Here is a 20,637-nt window from a genome sequence, read left to right on the forward strand (position 1 = left end):
TCTTCCTAATGTCTAACCTAAATCTGCCCTCTTTCAGTTTAAAGCCATTCCCCCTTGTCCTGTCACTACATGCCCTTGTAGAAAGTCCTGCTCCAGCTTCCCTGGAGGTTCCTTTAGGTGCTGGAAGGCTGCTCAAAGATGTCCCTGGAACCTTCTCTCCTCCCAGCTGAACCACCCCAACTCCCTCAGCCTGCCTTCACAGGAGAGGTGCTCCAGCCCTCTGAGCATCTTCATGGCCCTGCTCTGGACTCGCTCCAACAGGTCCATGTCTGTCTTCTGTTGGGGGCCCCAGAGCTGAACACAGCGCTCCAGGTGGGTCTCATGAGAGTGGAGTAGAGGGGGAGAATCACCTCCCTCGACCTGCTGGCCATGCTGCTTTTGATGCAGCCCAGGGTGTGATTGCCTTTCTGGGCTGCTAGTGCACATTGCCCAGTCATACTGTTCTTTCATCCACCAATACTCCAAAGTCCTCTGCAGGTCTGCTTTCAATCCACTCATCATCTGGCCTGTAACTATGCTTGGGATTTCCCTGACCCAGATGTAGGACCTTGCACTTGTCCTTTTCGAACTTCAAGAGGTCTCTGCTAAGGAAGAGGATGGACACCAGATTATCCCTCCCATGTTCTGGTGTCTGCCCAGAGCCTCAGTCTCAGAGCAGCTTTGTGTATAACTACTCTATAGGCAGTAGGAGGCTATTCTTAAACCACTGCCTAGACAAAGTCATTTTGTGACATGCTATTGCATTATTATCTCTAACAAGCCCATTTGTCATGCTTTCTCCCATGCAGCTTTTGCTCGATGCTGAAACTGTGCGACTGCCCAAATTGCCTGAGGGTACAAGGGGTGGATCTGGTATTTCTCAGGGGCTCTACGAAATCTGCGTGTGTCCGGATGGAAAACTCTACTTGTCGGTGGCTGGCGTGGGCTCCACTTGCCAAGAATACAGTCGTGTCTGCCAGTGAGGCACCAGAAGAGGCTGCACAATCCCCTTGCTAGTCTCAGTTTTATATTATTGCTGAAGAGCATTACTGAAAGCAGAATTTTCAGAATTTTAAAAACAAAGTACTTCAGTTTAGGAAACAAATCTCTATCTACAGTTCTGGACTACAGGGTGAAAGGAGAAGAGCACAAATAACATTTCAACTTCAGAACAATGATCTGAATCAAATTATATGTTCTGTCAGTAACACTTGGAAAACAGCCTTACAGAGAGCATTAAAAAAATAAAAGGAATATGTTTCCTTGCTGAACTATTATTCAGTCAGATTATTATGTCATTGTTAATATTTTTGAGCTACATGGTTTTTTTCTCTCACTACATGTAAACACTTACTGCATTAGTGGGTGAAATTAAATTGAGGGAACTACTTGAACTATTTGCTAAGACAACGCATTATTTGGGGAATTCAGAAAGTGCCAGCAAATGGTCTATGCAATTTTGTTCTTGCAATAACACAAGATACAAAAAATGTGGTATTTGTACAAGTTCTATGTAAAAGGTGTTAATTTGCTAATAGCTTTCTGTTTTAATTTGGCAACATATATGCTGATTTGCTTATTACTGAGATTCATATAAAAATAACTAATACAAAAAGCTCCAGGAGTCATTTATACCTCCCCCCTGTGTCTCAAATCTGTTCACTGTACAGCAGAGAAATATGTTAGTATATTTTATAATAGCAATAGTTTGTTGTTCTGCCTGTACCAGCATACTCATTGAAACCCTTTTATATTTTAGGACATGCTAATTCAACAAGGCAATTTGCCAGCTGGACGAGTAAAAAGAGAAATAATATGTGGCTCCAGATTGTCTGACACAAGGAACTGTTTGGGCGGTGGGAAAAAAAAATCCTTTTTTGCAGCCCACAGGATTCAATTAAGAGGACTGTTTCATTCCCATCTGTAGCTGTTGACTGATATTTCTGATCCTGTCAGAGTGAGAGACTATCACAAATGGAGAGAGTAAAAGTACTCTTTATTATTTTTTACATCAGGACTTTGGATACAAAATAGATGCTCACCAGAGTTGCCAAACTATTTATTGATGTTGTAGAGAAACACCACTGCAGACCTATTCCCCTGTACAGTGTTGCACTGAACACAAATAAATTGTTTGCACACCTCTGGGTAGCAGGATTTGATTTAATAGTCTCTTGTTTAAACCTTATGGGGTTTTAACTCCTTTGATGCTATTTTGTATACACTTAATAATATTATTACCCAGGTAGGAGTTGCTATCACATAGTGCCTTGGTGTCTATTTGCAGAAAGATTTTAACTCATAGTTGTTATTTAAACACAGAATGTCCATCCATTACAGGAAAGAATCATCATCCTTCGAGCAGGAGAATCAGAACAAAAGAACTGCTAAGACTGTGCTGGTTTTTAAACTTGCTACTTCAGCTCTGGTGGACAAGCAAAGAAACGCAGCGCTCAGTTATGATCCCAGGTACCCAGAAAAGACTGAGCTGAGAAAGAGCCCCCAGTTAACAGTATCCACTGTTACTGTGGTAAAGCCCTGGGTAATTCCTGCCCCAAGGGCAGCCTTGGTAATTTATCCAATGAGTCTAATGTGCAATACTGAAATTGTCCTTCATTAGCAGGGTGGAGCCCTCAGCAATTAATGCAAACCAGAAGAACTTCAATAGGAAAAGTAGGAGACGTGCATAAAATTAGCTTTTGGGTCCCTTCAGGCAAAGGAGGCAAGTGGATCAGGGTCACCCATGCTATTTGGAGAGTGCTCTGATGGCTAACATAGTCCCTAAGGGAGAAGTAGGAAGTCACACATCTTCCATTTCTGAAATCCCCTTTTCCTGGGCTTAGACATATATATCCAGGTGTGCGCCCAGGGCTGTTGGCCCTACAGAGAGGAATATTCGCCTCTACAGCTATATCTCTCAACTGTCTCTCAACTACATCTCTCTCTCAACTAAGCCCTCAGCTGAGACAGAGTGCAACGGAAACGTGTCTCTTCAGCATTCCTTTAAAGTCATTTTAGGTGGTTCCAGCTTCATGTGCAAGCTTTTGCAAACCATATTATGAGCAGAGTTATGTTATTCATTGGATAAAAAGTATGAGTCTTAAGGACAGCAAATTCCATTGGATGTGCCAGCTACCTAAAAACTGCTGCTACAAGTCACGTGGAGGGCTACCTACTGTCTTTTCCAGATGTAGTGTAACAGCAAAACTGGGACTTCAGCCCTTAGAGGATCCAGCCACTGCTTAGGCATTTGAATTGTCACCATATCTGTGTTTCTGACATCAAGGAACACACGCCCACTTCCATGTCATACCAAACTACTCATTCACCGAATCTAATTCCTAAATATTAGCCAGATACTGTAAGTAAGTATGTTAGTTACAATCTGCCTATTCTGCTGGCAATGGAAACACAACATTTTCAGTTGTGCATTTCAAGCTTCTGTTTTGGAAGCACATTTTTCAAATGTGATTTGCCAGTTAATACAAAGCAAGGGATTGAATCCAGGCTTTCCATGTATCACAACAGTAACCTAATCCCTGAACTACTGGGTATTTGTAAGCCACTTCTGTTGCCGCTTCTTACGTTGAAGTTGCTCTGTTTTAGATAACATTTTTACAAAGCCATGGCATACAGCTAGCAAAATCGGGGTGCAGTTCCCTGGCTAGCAACACGACTATGTGTTATGGCCTCTCAGTTAGACACGGCAGTAACTGCTGCCTTTCTTGTGGAGATAAACCCTTTGGACTTGCTTCAGTTCACAGGTGGATTCTGAGTAGTACAGAAAAACTGAAGAGGTCTGCTGTGTCCTCAGTTCTGCCATCATCCAAATCACCAGCTTGCCCCCTTCGTTGTTTAAATTTCATTCCTCTTTCCATTACGCTACAAAATTGACACTGAAAATGTAGAGTTGCATTATGTCAGTTGTGCATGTTTTTTAAAGCATGGATGGCAACTTCTTGTGACTAAAGAATATCTTTGGGATTTTTTTCTTTTACGTGCAGTTAGTGGAGAAACAAAGTTTATGCCAAAGTTACCACAGTGTAATCAGCTGACGCGATGATCTGAATTGTTGTTAATCTCAATATAGTTGATACATCACTGAATTATAATTTCTGGTTTCTCCATGTGGGTGTCATTCCATCTCTCCTTAATATTTCAAAATTATTGCTTCTGCTTGAATCAAACTTCAGTAAATAGTTACAGATTAACAGAAAATTATGGCACAGGAAAGTGAGAGCACGCACTTGTAGTTTATTTTCAAAAGCGTTATCCAAATGGAGAAGAAAAAACCCACTACCCAGCATAATGAATTGTACTGTTTGCATATTTTTTTTCCCTCAAAAAGAATTATTTACAGCAGTCTTGTAACTGGTTGGGATTGTTACACAGTAGAAAAGTAAAAATATTAAAATGGTAGTAAATCTTTATTGGTGATTGCCCAAACAAAAACGTCTTTGTTTCTATTTCACAGTTCTTTAGTATTGACATTTGCCTATCTTCCTATAGATTTATGCAAAAGGAATTGCAAAAATTAACTGAAAACTGAGTTCTTAAATAAACTTTATACATTTTGAAAAGTCTGCTGCTTCTTTTGTGTTCAAATGAAACACAGCTTAAATTAATGTTTTCATTTTTAAAACACAATTATCTTCCCAAGAGTAAGAATGTGAAATTAACAATATTTAAAAATATGAACAAAAATCTTGGTCCCAACTACAAAACCACTTTCCAGAATTTAGAAAATGCTTTACAATTAGATTTCACTGGACATCTGTAATTCCTTTGTTTTCATCTGTAGTAGGTGAAAATAAGCAAAAAATTGTGTCAGTGTTACTGAATTAATTACCCAGAAAGCAAACCAAAAAAAAGATAAGCAGTTTTGATGAAAAACTCATTGACAGACACTTCCATGTGACAAAAATGTGAGTCTTCAAATGAAAACATCTACTGTGGCTGTCATTTAACTATTTTTGAACTACTACTTCTGCCTGTGTTCCACAATGCCAATCCAGCCATCCTCAACGTGTTCAGATCCAGCAATTGGAAAGCTCAAAGCTGATACTACCTTCCTTTAATTGGAGCAATTACAGTAGATTTTATTAAAGCCTCATTAAAAGCAACCCAAGTACCAAGTGAATGTAATCCTTATCCTAATAGCTCTTAAATCCAGATTTTCACATCACCATAGTAACTTGATTTTGATGATTATTTGAGCACAAATATTGCAAAGCTTCATCTCTTTATACCACAAACCCATTTGTTTTTCTTTTGGTAGTTGCCTATGCAAAAATCTATTTTGTTGATAAAAGGTCTCTATCTTGTCACCAATCGCTGAGGCAAGTGTTTTTTAGAATTGGTGCTAATGCCATTGTTTGAGAGGAAAACTTTTAAAGCTTCCACAAGATGAGTAAGAAACCTCCAAGGCTTATTACAACTGCAGTTCCTTAGATTTAAGCTATGGAAGTACAGTTAAACCGGTTTCCTGAACCACTACAGGATCTTTGCTAAACCTCACAACTACAATCCTGGGAGACATGACTACCGAAGCTGCTTTTCCTAGACACATTACTGGTACTTGTGGAAGATAAACTAGGACATATACCTGGCTGAAAAGACATTCTCTCCCTTGTGAACTTGTGTAATGTGCAGAGTTACTTGTAAAACGTATTTCTGTGGAACCTACATGCTAACATTTACTTCTACACACCCCTACTAAAGAATCATTACATACTACCTGTTCTGAGCTTCCATGCCCAGCTTAGAAACAAATAACGTTCCGCATTTCCCGAGGCTCCCAGCTGAGCCAAATGGAAGCATCAATTATTTCATTATTTATTTCTTAATTTTTATGCAGGAATTAAATGGCACTTATGAAATCAGTTTCTATCGCAATAGGATTTCCTGGTCTCGTGAGGACTCTTTAGGCTAGCTGTTACAGTGAGTTAACAACTAAAAAAAGAAAAGAGACTTGCAATTGAGACACTCTTGCCTGTCTCTCTGCATCCATATGTAAATTTTTTTGCAACTGATTGATGCTATCAACCCAGAAATAGTACAATAAATTAATTTTTCTGTGTCATTCAGGTTTCCTTGCTTACTTTGGTTCAATATTTAAAATTGCTCCAGATCCTAAGAACTGGGACCATTTTCTTCTTCACGGTGTCATCACTCAACAATATATACAAAATAAAATACTTTTTTTAAAAATAGTTCTGCACAGACAGTTTAGTCGTTCATAACAATATTGGTAAGGCAACGTAAGTCACTTACAATACTCAGTTATGTGCTTAAAAGATCTCCTTCCTCAAGATCTCACCTAAAACTGAGAGTTCATGTTGCTCCTCTCTTGTTTGCATGCTACCTTATGTTTTAGCTCCATTTAAACTGAAAAGCACAGGAACTGTTTCTTTTTGTTAGTGTTTTGCTTACCCTGAATACAGCCTGACAATGCACAAAGTAAGAGCCACAAAGGAATCTATTTAAAAAACGTAGGGAATTAACTAACTGATTTATTTCATGGCACACCATGATTTGTGTTTTACTTAAATGCTATTTATTGAAAAGAAAAACCATCAAAATGTACAATTTCTTTGAGAAAACTGCAAACATTTGTCATTGCAAGAAAATAGCTTTTTGCTTTTTAATAATATTTGTATATTTTTTCAGAATTAATTGAAAAAAAGATTGTGTATTTACCTGTATAAAAGAAAGCTTGAAATAATAGGTAAATTTAGTCTACTTAATAAAACCAAAACACATCAGACTGAAATACATGTTTGCATTTTTCTTTATTAAAATTATGGCACTTATTATCTAATAGCAGAAATAATAATAGGGCTTCACAATCAGAAGCAGTATTGTTTTCCAAACATCACATTTTCTCCCACTACAATTTGTGAGGTTTTTCAGAAGAGAACAAGCCATTTATAATTTGCACAAAACTGAAGAAGCCTTCATCATAGGTTTTGTTTTGTTTTTTGATTACAACACTATCACAGCTCTATCAGCCCTGCAAGCTCACTGTGGTTTATTTTCCTTTGTATTCTGTAAGTTAAAATTATGGTTTCACTGTGCTGTCAAGTGAACAATTGTAATAGCCTGTCACTGGAAAGCATTTAACATTTATGTCAAATGTGACTGATCCAGCAAAGAGTAATCCCTCCATTTAGCATTATCCTTCCATATTTTTTTTATTTTTTTAAAGTTTTTTTTACAAACAGCTAATGTTGAACATATTGCATGACATTACCAAAAGTATTACAAACAATAAAACAAAGACTGTGAACTAAAAATCAGACTTCTTTAGGGCTGTAGTGAACAGCAAAATAAAAAGAGCATTACCTTGCAGCACCCTTAAACATGTAACAAAAACCAGTGCTCAGTGTACACCAAAAATGGGTTACTGAATTGTACTATTATCAATGTTTGTGGAAAAATATATATATATTTATGTACACACACAAAGGCACACACACACCAGGGGCGGGGCGGGGAAGAAAAGAAACTCAAGCATTTAGATGTCTGAAAACAGTTTTGGTGTTCAAAAAAAATCATAAAACACCATATAATAATGTTCATCAGTTTTATATCATCCGCATGCATTTTTCATTAAACAAAAGATGACAGGCTCTAGAAAAAAAAAGTAAATTAAATAATTATTTTATAATAAAAGTAAATGCAATCAATGCATAACATGAAGTTGCATGTTAAATCAAGTATCATTATTCAGCATTAAAATAACTGTACCAGTTCACAGGTACTGAACTATCCTTTAAATGTTCACAACGTGATGGTGCAGCAAATCGATAATCAGATCCAGCTGATAACCACAGAACACAAAAGATTACAGAAATGCTTTGGAGCAATACCTCCAAAATTATTTTAATTTCCATCCCATCTCCTATTTCATTGTATGTCCAGTCTTAAGATTAGTACACTGAAAACTGACATTACCATTTTGGAAACATTATATTAAATGAAATAAAATCTAATAAGGAGTTATAATTACAGGCTTCTTCTAACAGAAAGCTAAGCTTTGGTTATATAAAGTGCAGTTCAATAATATGCCAATTAATCACAATATTGTACATACAGCTAATTTTTGCAGCTCAGTTTCCTTGCAAATTTTAAAAAATATTCATGTTTTACAGTTTGCTTATACAGCAGGCTCAGTTTAAAAAAAAAAAAAAAAAAAAAAACCACATTTAAATACATTTCAATTCTAAGTACTTCAGTACCGTCCGCCTTTGTGCACTACACTTTTAAACTGCTAGGCAATGTGTAACCTCTTGGATGATCAGTAATCTGCACAGTTGCATTTGTATCTCATCACACGAAACACCTAAGCTCTTGACAAAACAGTTCCCTAAACTCTTCATATCCCTTATACCTTTTGTTGTATAAAGTTTTCAAGTTTTATGATGATGCAAGCAGTACATTCCATCACTCTCATAGCAACTTCTGAAGTAAACCTGTCATTGGGAATCTGTGGGAAAGGAAGTAAGTCAGGATACCTAGTTTTTAAGCTATCTACTCCATAAGCTTCCAATGTCTGAACATCATTTGTAAGCCCTTCAAGTTGCTGACTATATTCCTCTATTTTTTGTGCCAGGGCTGCTGGTTTTACGTCTTTGTCAGATTTGCCCTTCACAGCGTAGTCAGCTGCAATCAAGGCTAGTTTAGTAGAAAGGTAGCACTTAAAGCATACCCATTCGTTGGCATTTTTATGAAGGTCATTTCTTGCAGCTGAAAAGTTAGCTCGGGCCTGCCTGAGCCATCGACGTGCCTCTACAGGATTGCCAACAGACCTGAATGTAGGTGGGACGAAAAAGCGTTGCGAGGAAGATGGCCCCGTGGAAGATGGACACTTTTCTTTATACTGTTGCCTTTCAGATTTGTGACTTGTTGCTTCTTGATTCCATGAAGTATAAAACCTCTGAAAGGAAAATTTGTCTGACTGAAATCGAGAAGCAGAGGATGAAAATGGTCTTCTCGAGGCTCTGTCCATATTTTGATCCATAAAGGCCTGCTTTTCCAGCCTGTTAATCTCATTCTGTAAATGTTTGAAAACTTCATTAGCTATATCCAGATTCTCTGCATTTTTATCTGGATGCCATTTAAGGTAGAGCCTCCTAATAATCTTTTTTCTTTCGGATTCTGGAAGCTTCCAAGCCTGTTCAATCACAGATGTCACTTCCCTTAATATTTCTGGCAATGAGTTTGACTTTATTTTTTTTGGAGAGTGATGTTTTGAGGACATTGTTTTGTGGCTGTCTCTACCAGTGAAGAGAGGTGGAATTGTCCTTGGTCCATGTGCTGGAAATTCTGTAGGACTGGTTGGGGTAGAAGGTGCGCTATCCCTGCTTTGAGAACTTTCCTCCGGTCTTGAAAATTTGTACAAGTCAAGAGAGCTCACTATTTTATATTCACTGTATCCAATATCAATCTGGTAAATCTTCCCTAGAAAACTGGGACTTTCATCATCTTCTCTTTCTACCTCTTGAACAATGATTGCATAGGTGTAAGTTGGTTGATATGATCCATATATATCACCACCTTCTGCATCAACAAGGTAACCAACATATTCACCAGGATAAAAGACATTCATTGGATCCATAAGAAGCGTATAGTGAATTTCAGATGGTATAGGAGTGCCAGGTGTTGGTAGTTCAAGTTTTGATGGCTCAGAAGAGTCATACTTCACTCCTAAACTGTCAAGCTTCTCACCAATCCGGTAAATATCATTACAACCCAGCATGGCAATTAAATACGAGGTATCAGAAATCAGGTTGTCGGTTGCAGATTTTAAGGTCATTGCTAATGCTAACAGGAAATTTATGTCTTTGCTGTCAGAATGCTGTATGTAAAGCAGTATTACTGCATTTCCATACCTCTTCAGGAAAGCAAATGTTTCACTTTTGCTGTGGGGAATAGGAGCAAAACCTTTAACTCTTAATGTTGTTTGCAGCTTCTCAAAACAGGAAACTTTCAAACCTTCTCGCAAAGCTTTGCAAAGCCTTATTGCTTTCTCTTCATTAGCTAAAAAAGCATTATCATTTTCATGTTTCATAATCCTAATGAGCCCTGTGATGAACTGTTCCGAAGACAACAGTAACTGTAACCTTCCCTGCAAAGAACATAATGCTCCAAACTGACAAATTTTAGGAGACTCTTCATCCAATTGTTCTTCAAGAATACTGCTAAGTAAGCGAGGCCTCAGTTTCTGAGGGAATAACATTATCAATTTAGTGTGAAAACCATGGTCTTTGCCCAAGTAACACTGGCTAAGGTCAACAAGCATTTGCACACCAATGTTACCTTGGATTCTGCTTTTGTAATGGGGTGCATCATCAAAAACTAAGATACTAGACTTTACCAACCTACCATCTTGACTGGGGAGGTAAAGGGCAAAATCCCTCATATTCTCAAGGTCATTCCTAACCTTGACAGAATCATTCTGAAGACTTTTGAACAGGCCAGAAACTACTCTCTTAACTGTGCGCATTTCATTAGGATCCAATTGCTTTCCTTCAGAGCTCTTGAATATGCGACCTAAAACTTCAACATATTGCTTTGTTGAAATAATATCTTCAGTACCCAAATGCTTAAATAATTGATGGAAAGTACCAAGTTCTAAAGGAAGTTTGTAAAGATAAGGTTTAAAATCAGATTCATACTCAAGGTTTATTACCACCTCTTCAGGCTTAAGGAGCTTCCAGCCTTCTTCCACCATTACAAAAGAAACACCTCGAAGCTGAAAGCGGAATTCCCTTTTCTCTGTACTAAGAAATTCATAAATGCTTCTCAGGACCTTAGCCCTAGTTTTCACCATGTCCTCATCCAAAGTTGTTATATTGCATATGTTCCTGCAGTTATTGATAACTTTGTCCAGGGGAGGGTCCAAATTAACATTCAGCATAGTTAAAACTTGCTCGAGTTGTTCTTGCGCACCAAGACTACTTCCCTCTTGCTCTTTGATGCTTAAAGGTGTTGCTTTCTCAGGAAGAATGGGACACGAAGTCCACAGCAACTGCAACACATCAGTCTGTTTGAATTTAGGATTCACCTGTGCCCCATTAAATCGTATAAGAGGAAGTGTCCCGTTGACTTCTTGATACTGAGGATGAAATCTAACAAATTCTGCTGGAGCTCGTTCAGGGCATAGAAAAGGAATTAATGACAATTCTTTCAGAAAATTCCCTGACAAAAGGTCAGTTCTTTCTTGAAATATGTGATGAAGGAGGACATCGACAGTATTCTGTAGTGTTTCTTTAGACCAGTTTTCTGTATTCGCTCGCATGCTGATCTCCTTAGCAAACTGTAATAACTGTTGCTGTGAAATTATGAATTTCAATCCGATATGTCGTAGAAAAGTTACCCATGATGGAAGGAACGCAGCTTGATTTTTCGGTTTTGTAAGCTGCTCTAGTTTCTTAAAAAAATCTTGAGGTATGAAGAATTTTTCAGGAAGCATAACTTCAAAGACTTTCACAGTCCTGTCATAAAAATATTTTGCAGGTTTTAATCTACTGCTTACATCATGAATGATCAAAATGCCTTCAAGCTTTTCAAACAGCTGTTCTTTCATTTCTGAAGCTTCTTCAATGCTAGTTAGCCTATTCTTTAAGTAGATCAAGTGTTCTAATTTTGCATCATAAGACAGACTTTCAATTTTTGGCAAAAGATGTTTCAAGTACACTTCAAGATCATCCACAGAGACACAGCCAAGCACAGTATACAAATCTTTCAAATGAACCTTCTCTTCAAGAAAAGCTGATGAAGTAGACTGTGTCCATCTGTCTACTTCTACTGATGGAATGCTTTTCGTGAGAACATAACACATCCCATATTTTGAAATACTGATGTATCGGCCACTGATCGATTTATAACATGGAAGAGACTTTAAAATTTTAATGTCATCCTGAGATGTCAAGTGACATAAATTGCAATTGAAGTACATTAAGAGAGCCTCAAAGTCACTTTCTGCTAACTTTTCAGTCCTAAAAGTTGATGTCTGTATCATATGTTGTATGGCTTTCAGAATGCTTGAAGGATTATCTATATTTGCTGTACATCCTGACAACAAAGGCACTAAAGCACTGTCTTTGGAACAAATTTTGTTCAATGCCAGCTGAATACAGCCTGTTTTCATTAAAGCATGAAAGACTTTATCGCTCTGAGCATTTGGAAAAACAGCTGTATGCATAATGCTGAGGGGCAGCAGAACATCACACTCTGGCACAACAAGATGATTAGCTGAGACAGTAAACCTTACACCTGGGAGCAAAGTCCAGTCCTTCAAGGTTTCAACAACATCATCAAATTTTGCTTGCATATCTTCTTGCTCTTCCTTAATATTTATAGACTCACTAATAAAATGCCAGGCATTTTTAAGCCAAGATTCACTTGCAAAGTTCTCCTTCCATTTCATACAATTTCTAGTTTTATATTCCCTAGGTAACACAGATGATAACAATTCAGCAAAACTTTTGATATCAAAGACTTTCGCTACCTCACTGCTAAGTAAAATACTGTTGTATCTCAAATACAATGTGTTCATAAAGAGATCCTTGCGAGATGGAATCAGTTCATGGTATGTCGTTAGGAACTTCGGTCGCTTTGAATCAAAAACTTGCAAAACGTTGTCAAGAGTAATAAGGAGTGGCAAGCCCTCAATTACAATTTCGTTTTCTTCTGCATCTTTAAAACAGTAGTCAACCAGAAGTTTGAGACTATGGAAGAGTTTCAAATTTGTCTGCTGAAGACGACAGGGTAACTTTCCAATGTGGCAATTAGAGTCTGGAAAAGAAAATGTCATCAGAAATAGTCGGACGTCAGCAGGTGTCACATAGGTGACAGGAATATCTGCATCTACCAAACAGTGGTAAAGATTTGCAGTTTCATCACAGTTATATACCAAATTAAATCCAATTTCTAAGAGTAAATGCTTGAGTCTGTAAACATTTTCAGCTACTGTCTTCCGTGTTGTGATGTTGTATTCTGTATTTTTGAGATGCTGCAATTCATCTTGTAGTAAATTGTCAAAGAATGGCCTGCCTTTGTTCACAGTAGACATGTTAACCCATGTGATGATAACAGCAGAATGCAAATCAGAACCATCGATATTTGGAGCTCGCATAACAGGTAAAAGACGCTTCAAATCTTCATATATGCAACTGTAAACTGCTTTCACCAAACAATACCAATCCGGCTGAATATCAAGTCTATTAACCGGAAAGAAGGATAAAAATTTTTTTAAAGTGTCTTTCACAACATGAACAGGTGTGTTTTGCAGCACTGATACTGTAGGATCAGTGCCTGGAAAATACCGTTTCTTCAGCTGAATCAACAGTTCAACATAGGCCGGTGCTATCAGTGCTGTCATTAAGCTACTATTCCAGTCACTTCTTACTCCAACACCATTGTCATCACGCCACAGATTTCTTCTTGCAGAATCCAGAGCAAAGTGTCCATTCACATGAAAAGGTAATCCAGTTTCTAATGATAACGGTAAGAAACAGAACGCTCTATGGGGTTTTTTGTAATTGTGAGTAATGCAAGCTGCTACCCCACCACGTGGAAAAAGAGTAATGTCCTCATTCTTGTGGGCTGAAACCACACTTTTGGATACTTTTTCCATGGCAGAAAAGCCTGACCTGTTACAAATTAACCAAGTTGTAAGATTTCCTTCAGAGTCTTCCGTATCCATTGTGTAAGTAATCTGTTGCACAGGTATTTCACTTAGCTGCTTTTTTTTAGTTACACTGTCAATTACAGATGCATGGAATTGCTTTCGTTTCAGTCTGTCTCCATCAGTGATTTTGCCTTGTACAGAATAGAGCACATTCAGTGCTCCTGTTGTTTTTTCTATCTCACAAATAGAAATTTTTTCCATATGGTTCAAAAACATTAAGAGTTCTGCTCCATCTGTACGCAGCTTATCTAAAAGATTTTGGACCATTCTATCTGAGCACGGGACTGAGGAAATCTCTGATACTTTCGCCATGTCTCCATTTCGAAGAGGAAACCTAAACATTGTGCAATTATCCAGTTTAAAGTGATCTCCTAAGTAGAGGTCCAGTACGTCTGAGAACTGCGTTCTGAAATCTGCATCTAAATCTCTAAACATGCGGCCAGGACTTGTTGATGTTGAACCTGGTGCATATCTAGCATGAGGATCAAAAATACAAAGTATATCATTGCCAGATATGAAAGAAGGGCAATCAGTAATATGATAAACAGAATTAAAACCTATACCATATTGTCCAGTTTTGCAGGGATTTCCTACTTTTGTACCTTTTCCAAGGTTCTGAATCCCTCGAATATCATCTTCTGTAAAAGGCTGATTGTTGTAAACACACAGTGCTGGTCCTTGAAGTGGTGCCCATTTCTCATCAAATATTCTATCCGCTGGATGCTGTCTAGGATCAAACACAAAACAGATCTCTGTAGCTTTTGCATCATCTGCATTCTGAAGGAGCTCTTTCAGCATTTCTTTTTCTGAAGGGTAGGCATTAAGAATGCTTTTAATTCTACTTGTCAATTTTTCTTTCTGGCCAAATTCTGTTCCAAGGGTAGTAAAACAGATATTGGATGCATATCTTTCTAAAGCTTTATGGCGTTTTGGTATTGCTCCAAGCTTTACTGCAACTTCTCTTGGAATATCACCATGACAATATTTAACAGTTGTGTCTTTAACTTTAATCCACGGACAGTCATTGTAACACAAAGATTTTGCAGGCAGAAGTGCTAGACGAGTATCAGGTAACAAAATCTCACCATACTTCTTCTCACAAAATTCCTGCTTCTTCTCTCTAATGAGGCCCCATATTCCTTCACTAATTATTCTCCTGCAAAGCTGAAAGTTGTCTTCTGTTAGTTGTTTGGTCCCTCTTTCCTGGTTTATTAATTCCAGAACTACAGCAAAATCTTCAACTGTAAAAGCCTGTCTTACACCCACACTTTCAAATAGCTCACGGAAACTATTTTTATATTTATTAGGCAACTGATAGAGATAGGGCGCTGCTTCAAAATTCAAATGAAAAGAGACTTTTGTTGGGTCAACATACACATTCTCAACCAGAATAAAACTACAGTTTGTCAGTTGTTCAATTATCATAGCTTTTGCTGACTCATTCTGTAACATTGCTTCATGCAGATATTTGTAACAAGCATTAGTGATGTTTTCTTGATATAATGTGATACCATCAAATGACTTTGCAACTTCTTCTAACTGATTTATGACCAAATCAACAGCTGGTTTCTTCAGTAAACCCAAAAATTCTTTGACAGCTAATGACAAAGCACCACAGCCTTTGAAGGAGTGGGAATTTTCATTAAGAATTGGTTGTATTAAGCAAACTACATCTTGATGATCAGCAGTGAAAAGATCAGTGGCTGAAAACATCGCTTCAGACTGAAAATCGCTGCCTTTCCAGTGCAGTGAGAAGCCTGCTGGCTTGCTAAGGAAAGGAAGGAAAGGGATGCTTTGACATTTTGCAGCAAACTCCTTAGCTCTGGTGTCCCTAGATTTTAGTTTTTCATCAATGAGACTCAATATAACACTGCTTCTGAGACAAGCTGCAGCATGATCAATCTTGTTGACTTCAGCTACTGACTCTGCACGTTCTATCAGATCTTCCCATAAAATATCATCTTTAGCCATTCCCAACTGAACAAGTTTAACCAAAATAACTGGGTTAAGATAATCCTGAGTGGTGCCATAAGGAAATCTTCCATCTTCGGCATCATATAACTTTGCAACTCTTCCTTCAGGATGGATCAGTCTTGATGGTGTCACTAATGGATGTCCATCCAACGAACAGGGAATACAGGGAGTAACACGAAGAATTCCTGAGAACTCCTCAACTTTTTCATTGAGAACATAACGCATCAAAGGATCACGCAGCTCTGCATCAATCTCCTGAACATTAGGGAAAAATACCTCAGAAAAGAACTGTTTCTCAGAGAAAGTGTTCTCCAATAATATGTATTTGCATCCTGCTTCTTCAAATCCTGTCTTTACCCAAGATGGGAGATCTACAGCACACAGATTTTTGGAACCAGTTCTCTTAAGGTACTTCAGAAAGATCTTAAAGGCTGATGGTCCAACATCTGGTCGTTTGAGTATTGAGTCATCTAAAAACCTTACGTTCTTCATGGAAACCCAAGAGAAACCATCAGAAAATACTTTGATTCCTTCTTTGCTTTTCATATGAGCTATGTCTTCATAAAACCCTTGACAAATTACAGAAAAATCATCATGAACTGAATCAGGATCTGGCCACACTGCACAGTAACTGTAGTCAACTAGCTCGCCATTGATTGCCATGTCACGTAGAACACAAAGTGCTTCTATGTAGGCTTTTACAATAACATGCCTCATGAATACTGTATTCCACCTTCCTTTCGTGTCCGTTTTCCAAATTTCTTTCCGATTTGAAGTAACTGCAAAGCAGCCATTTATATGAAGAGGTAAGCCTGTTTTTATTCGTAGAGGTAAATAGCAGAACACTTCACCTATGGTGTTGCAATTAGGTTTCACAAGCCACTTTTGATCCTGGGTTTCAGACAGCAACACTCCTACTCCACCACAGGGAACAAGACCTAATCTTCGTCCACTTTCATGTAATGAAAATTTTAAAGCATCTGCAACGTCCATACAAGAACATATAAGCCATGTTGTTGAATCTACTGTTTTCTGTGGCAATTCATCAGCTGATCTTTTCATCTGTCCCGATTTAGCCATTTCAAAGAAAGAAGCTGGGTCATCTTCTGTACCTCTGAAGAGTGGAGACTGTAAATCAGCAATCCGCCTGAATACATGGTGAAATTCTTCTACTACGATCTGCAAGATACACGAGGACTTTGGTGTTTCAGTGGGAAGCTTTTTATTACTGCTGCTGCAGACCTTCATGAGTTTAGCTGCTTCCTTTAAAACACTTATATTTGGTGCAGTCAAGGCTTTGGAAGAACAGAGATTTTTTTTTATAGTGACAACATCTTGTGCCACCCCAGGATCATCTGCCTCAATTTTCAAGTATTTCAAAACCATTGAATTTACACTCTGAGCAAATATTATCAGTCTATGACCGCAAATGCTAAATTCGTCCACAAGAGAATAAATGTCTGCTGTATTGTAAGATGCACTACTGACTTCGCTCACTTTAGCTTCCTGCTGAGTTCTAAAGGACAGCCTGAAAAGTGTTCCTTTGTAGCTGTAAGGAGATTCTACAGACAGTGGTAATTGGCAACCAAAAACTCCTATAAATGGCTTAAACTGATTGGGAAATTTTCGCAGCCTCTTCTGTTGTTTACTCCAGTTGATTTTGATCCCAGGGTTAGATTTATCTCTAATATGCTTACTGATATGGTTAACATTTGGATCAAACATAATCATGAACTCCCGGCTCAAAATAATAGGAACATCAGTGATATGATAAACAGAATTGAATCCCAGTCCAAATTTTCCTACTTTGTCAACTTCACTCCTTTTTAAAGACTCTCCTAATCGAGTTATATTTAGAAAATCAGAATCTGAAAACTCAGAATTATTGAATGACCACAAAGCTGGACCATGACACGCTGCCATTCCTGGATCCAGAAGATTCTCCCTTATATCCATATTTCTTCTCATGTCAATCAGGAAATTACATTCTGTTGCATTGGCATCATCAGCATTTTGAAGAAGTTCTTTAAAGATATCTGAAATTGAAGGGTATTCTTCCAAAATGTTCTTAATTCTTACAGTCAGAGGCTCTCTTTGCCCAGATTGCTCAAATCCCATATTTTCTGGATTAATCAATCTTGTGCTAAGGCATGGGACATTTAACCACTCAGCAGTTTTCATTGGTATGTCTTCATGCACCAAAATTATTGGCTCAACAGAATCTTCAAGCAAATCATTTAAGTCATCAACTTTGATATCACAGTAACAGCACTCATGAATTGGCCTCATTGCAAGTTTGTAAGGAAGTTTGCCACTGTACAGTGGCATGGGTGTATGCAGACTTGCAGGAATCTGATTGCTGTACAGCCACCTTATGATGCTCAACATAATGTGAAGATTTTGTTTGCTCTCTTGTTCTGAGAGACACTGCTCACTTTTTAGATATATTTTCTGAATGACCATAGAAACATGGTCTGGCGTTAACTGCTCAATTGAACCACAGTATTTAAATAACTGGTGAAATTTTGCCATAGTTTTTGGCACATAATGTAGGTAAGGCTGGAGATCAAGATCAGGTACTGACTTTATCACTGCTTGTGTGAGGGAACAAAATGTTTTACCTGTCCAAACCCAGGGAAATTTCAGGGCTTTAAAAGCTTCTTTGCCTTCTTCTAGATGATCATGCATAAATCCATAAATCTCAAGCAAGATATGCTGAAACTGATAATAGTCCTCATCACTGAAGGTTTTAGAACCGTGCCAATCAACCACCACCTTGAAATGTTTTAAGACTGCTTTTATGCTGGGCTTAGTGGGGATGCCAAGTGCTTTTTGTATATCCAGCAGCACATTTTCCACCAGAGGAACTGAGGAACCAACTAAAATTGCATGAGATATATCACACATTTCTGGTGGCAAACACAGGCTACAATGATCTCCTTTCCAAACTAAGGATCCTGGATAATTTGGAGGTCTTTCCTTAGATGCAGGAATCCATTTTATTTTTTTCAGTGCAGCTTTTGTTTCAGATGAGTGAAGCAGTGTATGGTTTTTGTTCAAAATCATCAAAAGAGTTCTAGCTTTTCTTAACAGTAAATCATGATTGGTGTTAGAGTTCGCATGCAAACTTTCAATTTTATTTGCCACTCTCAGAATATCACTTTCCTCAAGATTAGCCTCATTTTTTAAGCCTATTTGCCTCAAAGAATGAAGTATATCTGAAGACATAAAGATAGCAGGAGGGAAGCAAATTTCCTCCTCAGAATAAAACAAATTTTGCAGAAGTTCTACCTCAGGATCAAAGAGTTCATTTGCTGACATTACCCCTTCCTGTGAAACCTTAATAAACTTTAGTGATGTCAGCCAATCTATCACATCTGTATTCTCATTTTTCAGAAAAGTCAGATTTTCAAGAACCCATTGCATTATCTGTGTTGTTTCACTGTATGAATAAAAATCACTTCTTATGTCTTGTATAACAAATTTCAAGCAATCTGTGCTCTTTAGCTGTTCTATTTTTAGCAGGTTAGCTAAACGAATAGTAGCTTCATCACTGCTGTCAATTACTGGAATAGAAAATCTTAGACCAGGAGGTATTTTGGCAGTGTGGTGTAATACCTTACTACCTTTTAGCCCAGTAAAAACAGGGACACTTTCATCAGATGATTTTTCAATTTTTTTAAATATTAGCAATTCCTGAATAATTCTTCTCTCTTTTTCACTTGCATCAGTTAAACTCGCTAAGAATGCCCTAAGAGCATCTTTATGCGTTGATGGGAATGATGCAACCTGATTGCATAGTTTCTGTAAGGACATTTTTTCCATTATTTGTAAAACAGCACTTGGTAATGGTGGATGCACGTATTTTTTTATAAGTGGATGTTGGATAGAAATATCCAGCTTCTTAAGTACAACTCCACCAACTTTCTGAATAATATCAGCTAAATATTCCGGGAGCTGAGTCTCAGATTCATCTTCCAGAATGATAGGTGATGGATTCCTAAATCTAACCAGTTCCACAGACATTTGGTTTTCCTCCAGCGGTGTCTTGGGAATAAGCGGCATGTCATCAAACACACTCAAGTCATCAGAAAAATGTATATACAGGTTCTTCCAGACCATCTTAAGCCAGGAAACTGATGGGTGACTTTTGTCTTCCAAACCTGGATACCATTGTACCACCATGTCTCTGCCAGGCCACACACTATTCATAACTTCTTTAATGAGCCGGGCAAATCTTTCTGGGTTCAGAAGCTGCAGCTGAGTGCATGGCCTTCCTGAAATTACCACAAAAGGACAAAGATATGAAAATCACAGAGCAGTACTACATAACAAAGTGCTTTTGGTTGTTAGGGGAGGGGAAAAAAAAAAAGAAAGAAAAGAGAAAGGAAAAAAAAAAAGTCTGACATGTGTCCTGTCTATTCTTCCTGTGGAAAAAAAATGGTTTGTTAAATAGAACTGCAGATACCAGCCCCCCTTGCTTTTAGAAGTTAATTAAAAGCAAATACATTCCATATTAATATAAAAATAAACACAAATTGGAAACAATAAATATGTTATTGCATTTGTTAGTTTGACACTAAGATAACTCAGGCATACATAGCAACTACAGATTTACAATCAAAGTAGAAGCTTCAAACTTCTGGGGAGTTTTTTTGGTTGATTCTTTACATCACTTATTTCCCTAGTGGTAAATAAGAGCCTAATGTATTTGCTTGTCTATAGCTGCAAAAATTCAAATAGATCTGAAGGATTATTTATTAGATATAGCAAAAAGCAGTTCAGATGCAGAGGATCTTACACTAAAACTGGCAAGCAACAAAACTCAGTTGTGCAAGGAATGCTGAAATTAAGTTTAGTTGTATGTGCTTTTATTCTTATTATCAAAGCCCTCTTAACACTTATTTCTTAATTATCATTAAGACAGCTTATATTTAAAAACTACATAATGTCTAGGGGTAAGAAAATGCTACAGAATATAAAAATAC

At 37.7% G+C, this 20,637-nt stretch overlaps 2 protein-coding genes across 9 annotated transcripts in view; one reads left to right on the plus strand and one right to left on the minus strand.

The window, feature by feature from the left end:
- SGCG (sarcoglycan gamma) overlaps positions 1–4,559 on the plus strand; it is a 138,833-nt gene extending 134,274 nt beyond the window's left edge. For all 7 annotated transcript variants that reach the window (XM_055701366.1, XM_055701368.1, XM_055701364.1 and 4 more), the window contains one exon: positions 789–4,559. In XM_055701366.1, the coding sequence (XP_055557341.1) occupies positions 789–962 (174 nt within the window). In that variant the 3' untranslated portion in view covers positions 963–4,559. The remainder of the gene's footprint in view (positions 1–788) is intronic.
- Positions 4,560–6,512: 1,953 nt separating this feature from the next.
- Positions 6,513–20,637, minus strand: part of SACS (sacsin molecular chaperone) — a 60,102-nt gene continuing 45,977 nt past the window's right edge. For both annotated transcript variants that reach the window (XM_055701359.1, XM_055701360.1), the window contains one exon: positions 6,513–19,926. In XM_055701359.1, coding sequence (XP_055557334.1) covers positions 8,366–19,926 — 11,561 coding nt within the window. In that variant the 3' untranslated portion in view covers positions 6,513–8,365. The remainder of the gene's footprint in view (positions 19,927–20,637) is intronic.

This window comes from Falco cherrug, chromosome 2 (assembly GCF_023634085.1).
Source record: "Falco cherrug isolate bFalChe1 chromosome 2, bFalChe1.pri, whole genome shotgun sequence".
Classification (NCBI taxonomy): domain Eukaryota; kingdom Metazoa; phylum Chordata; class Aves; order Falconiformes; family Falconidae; genus Falco; species Falco cherrug.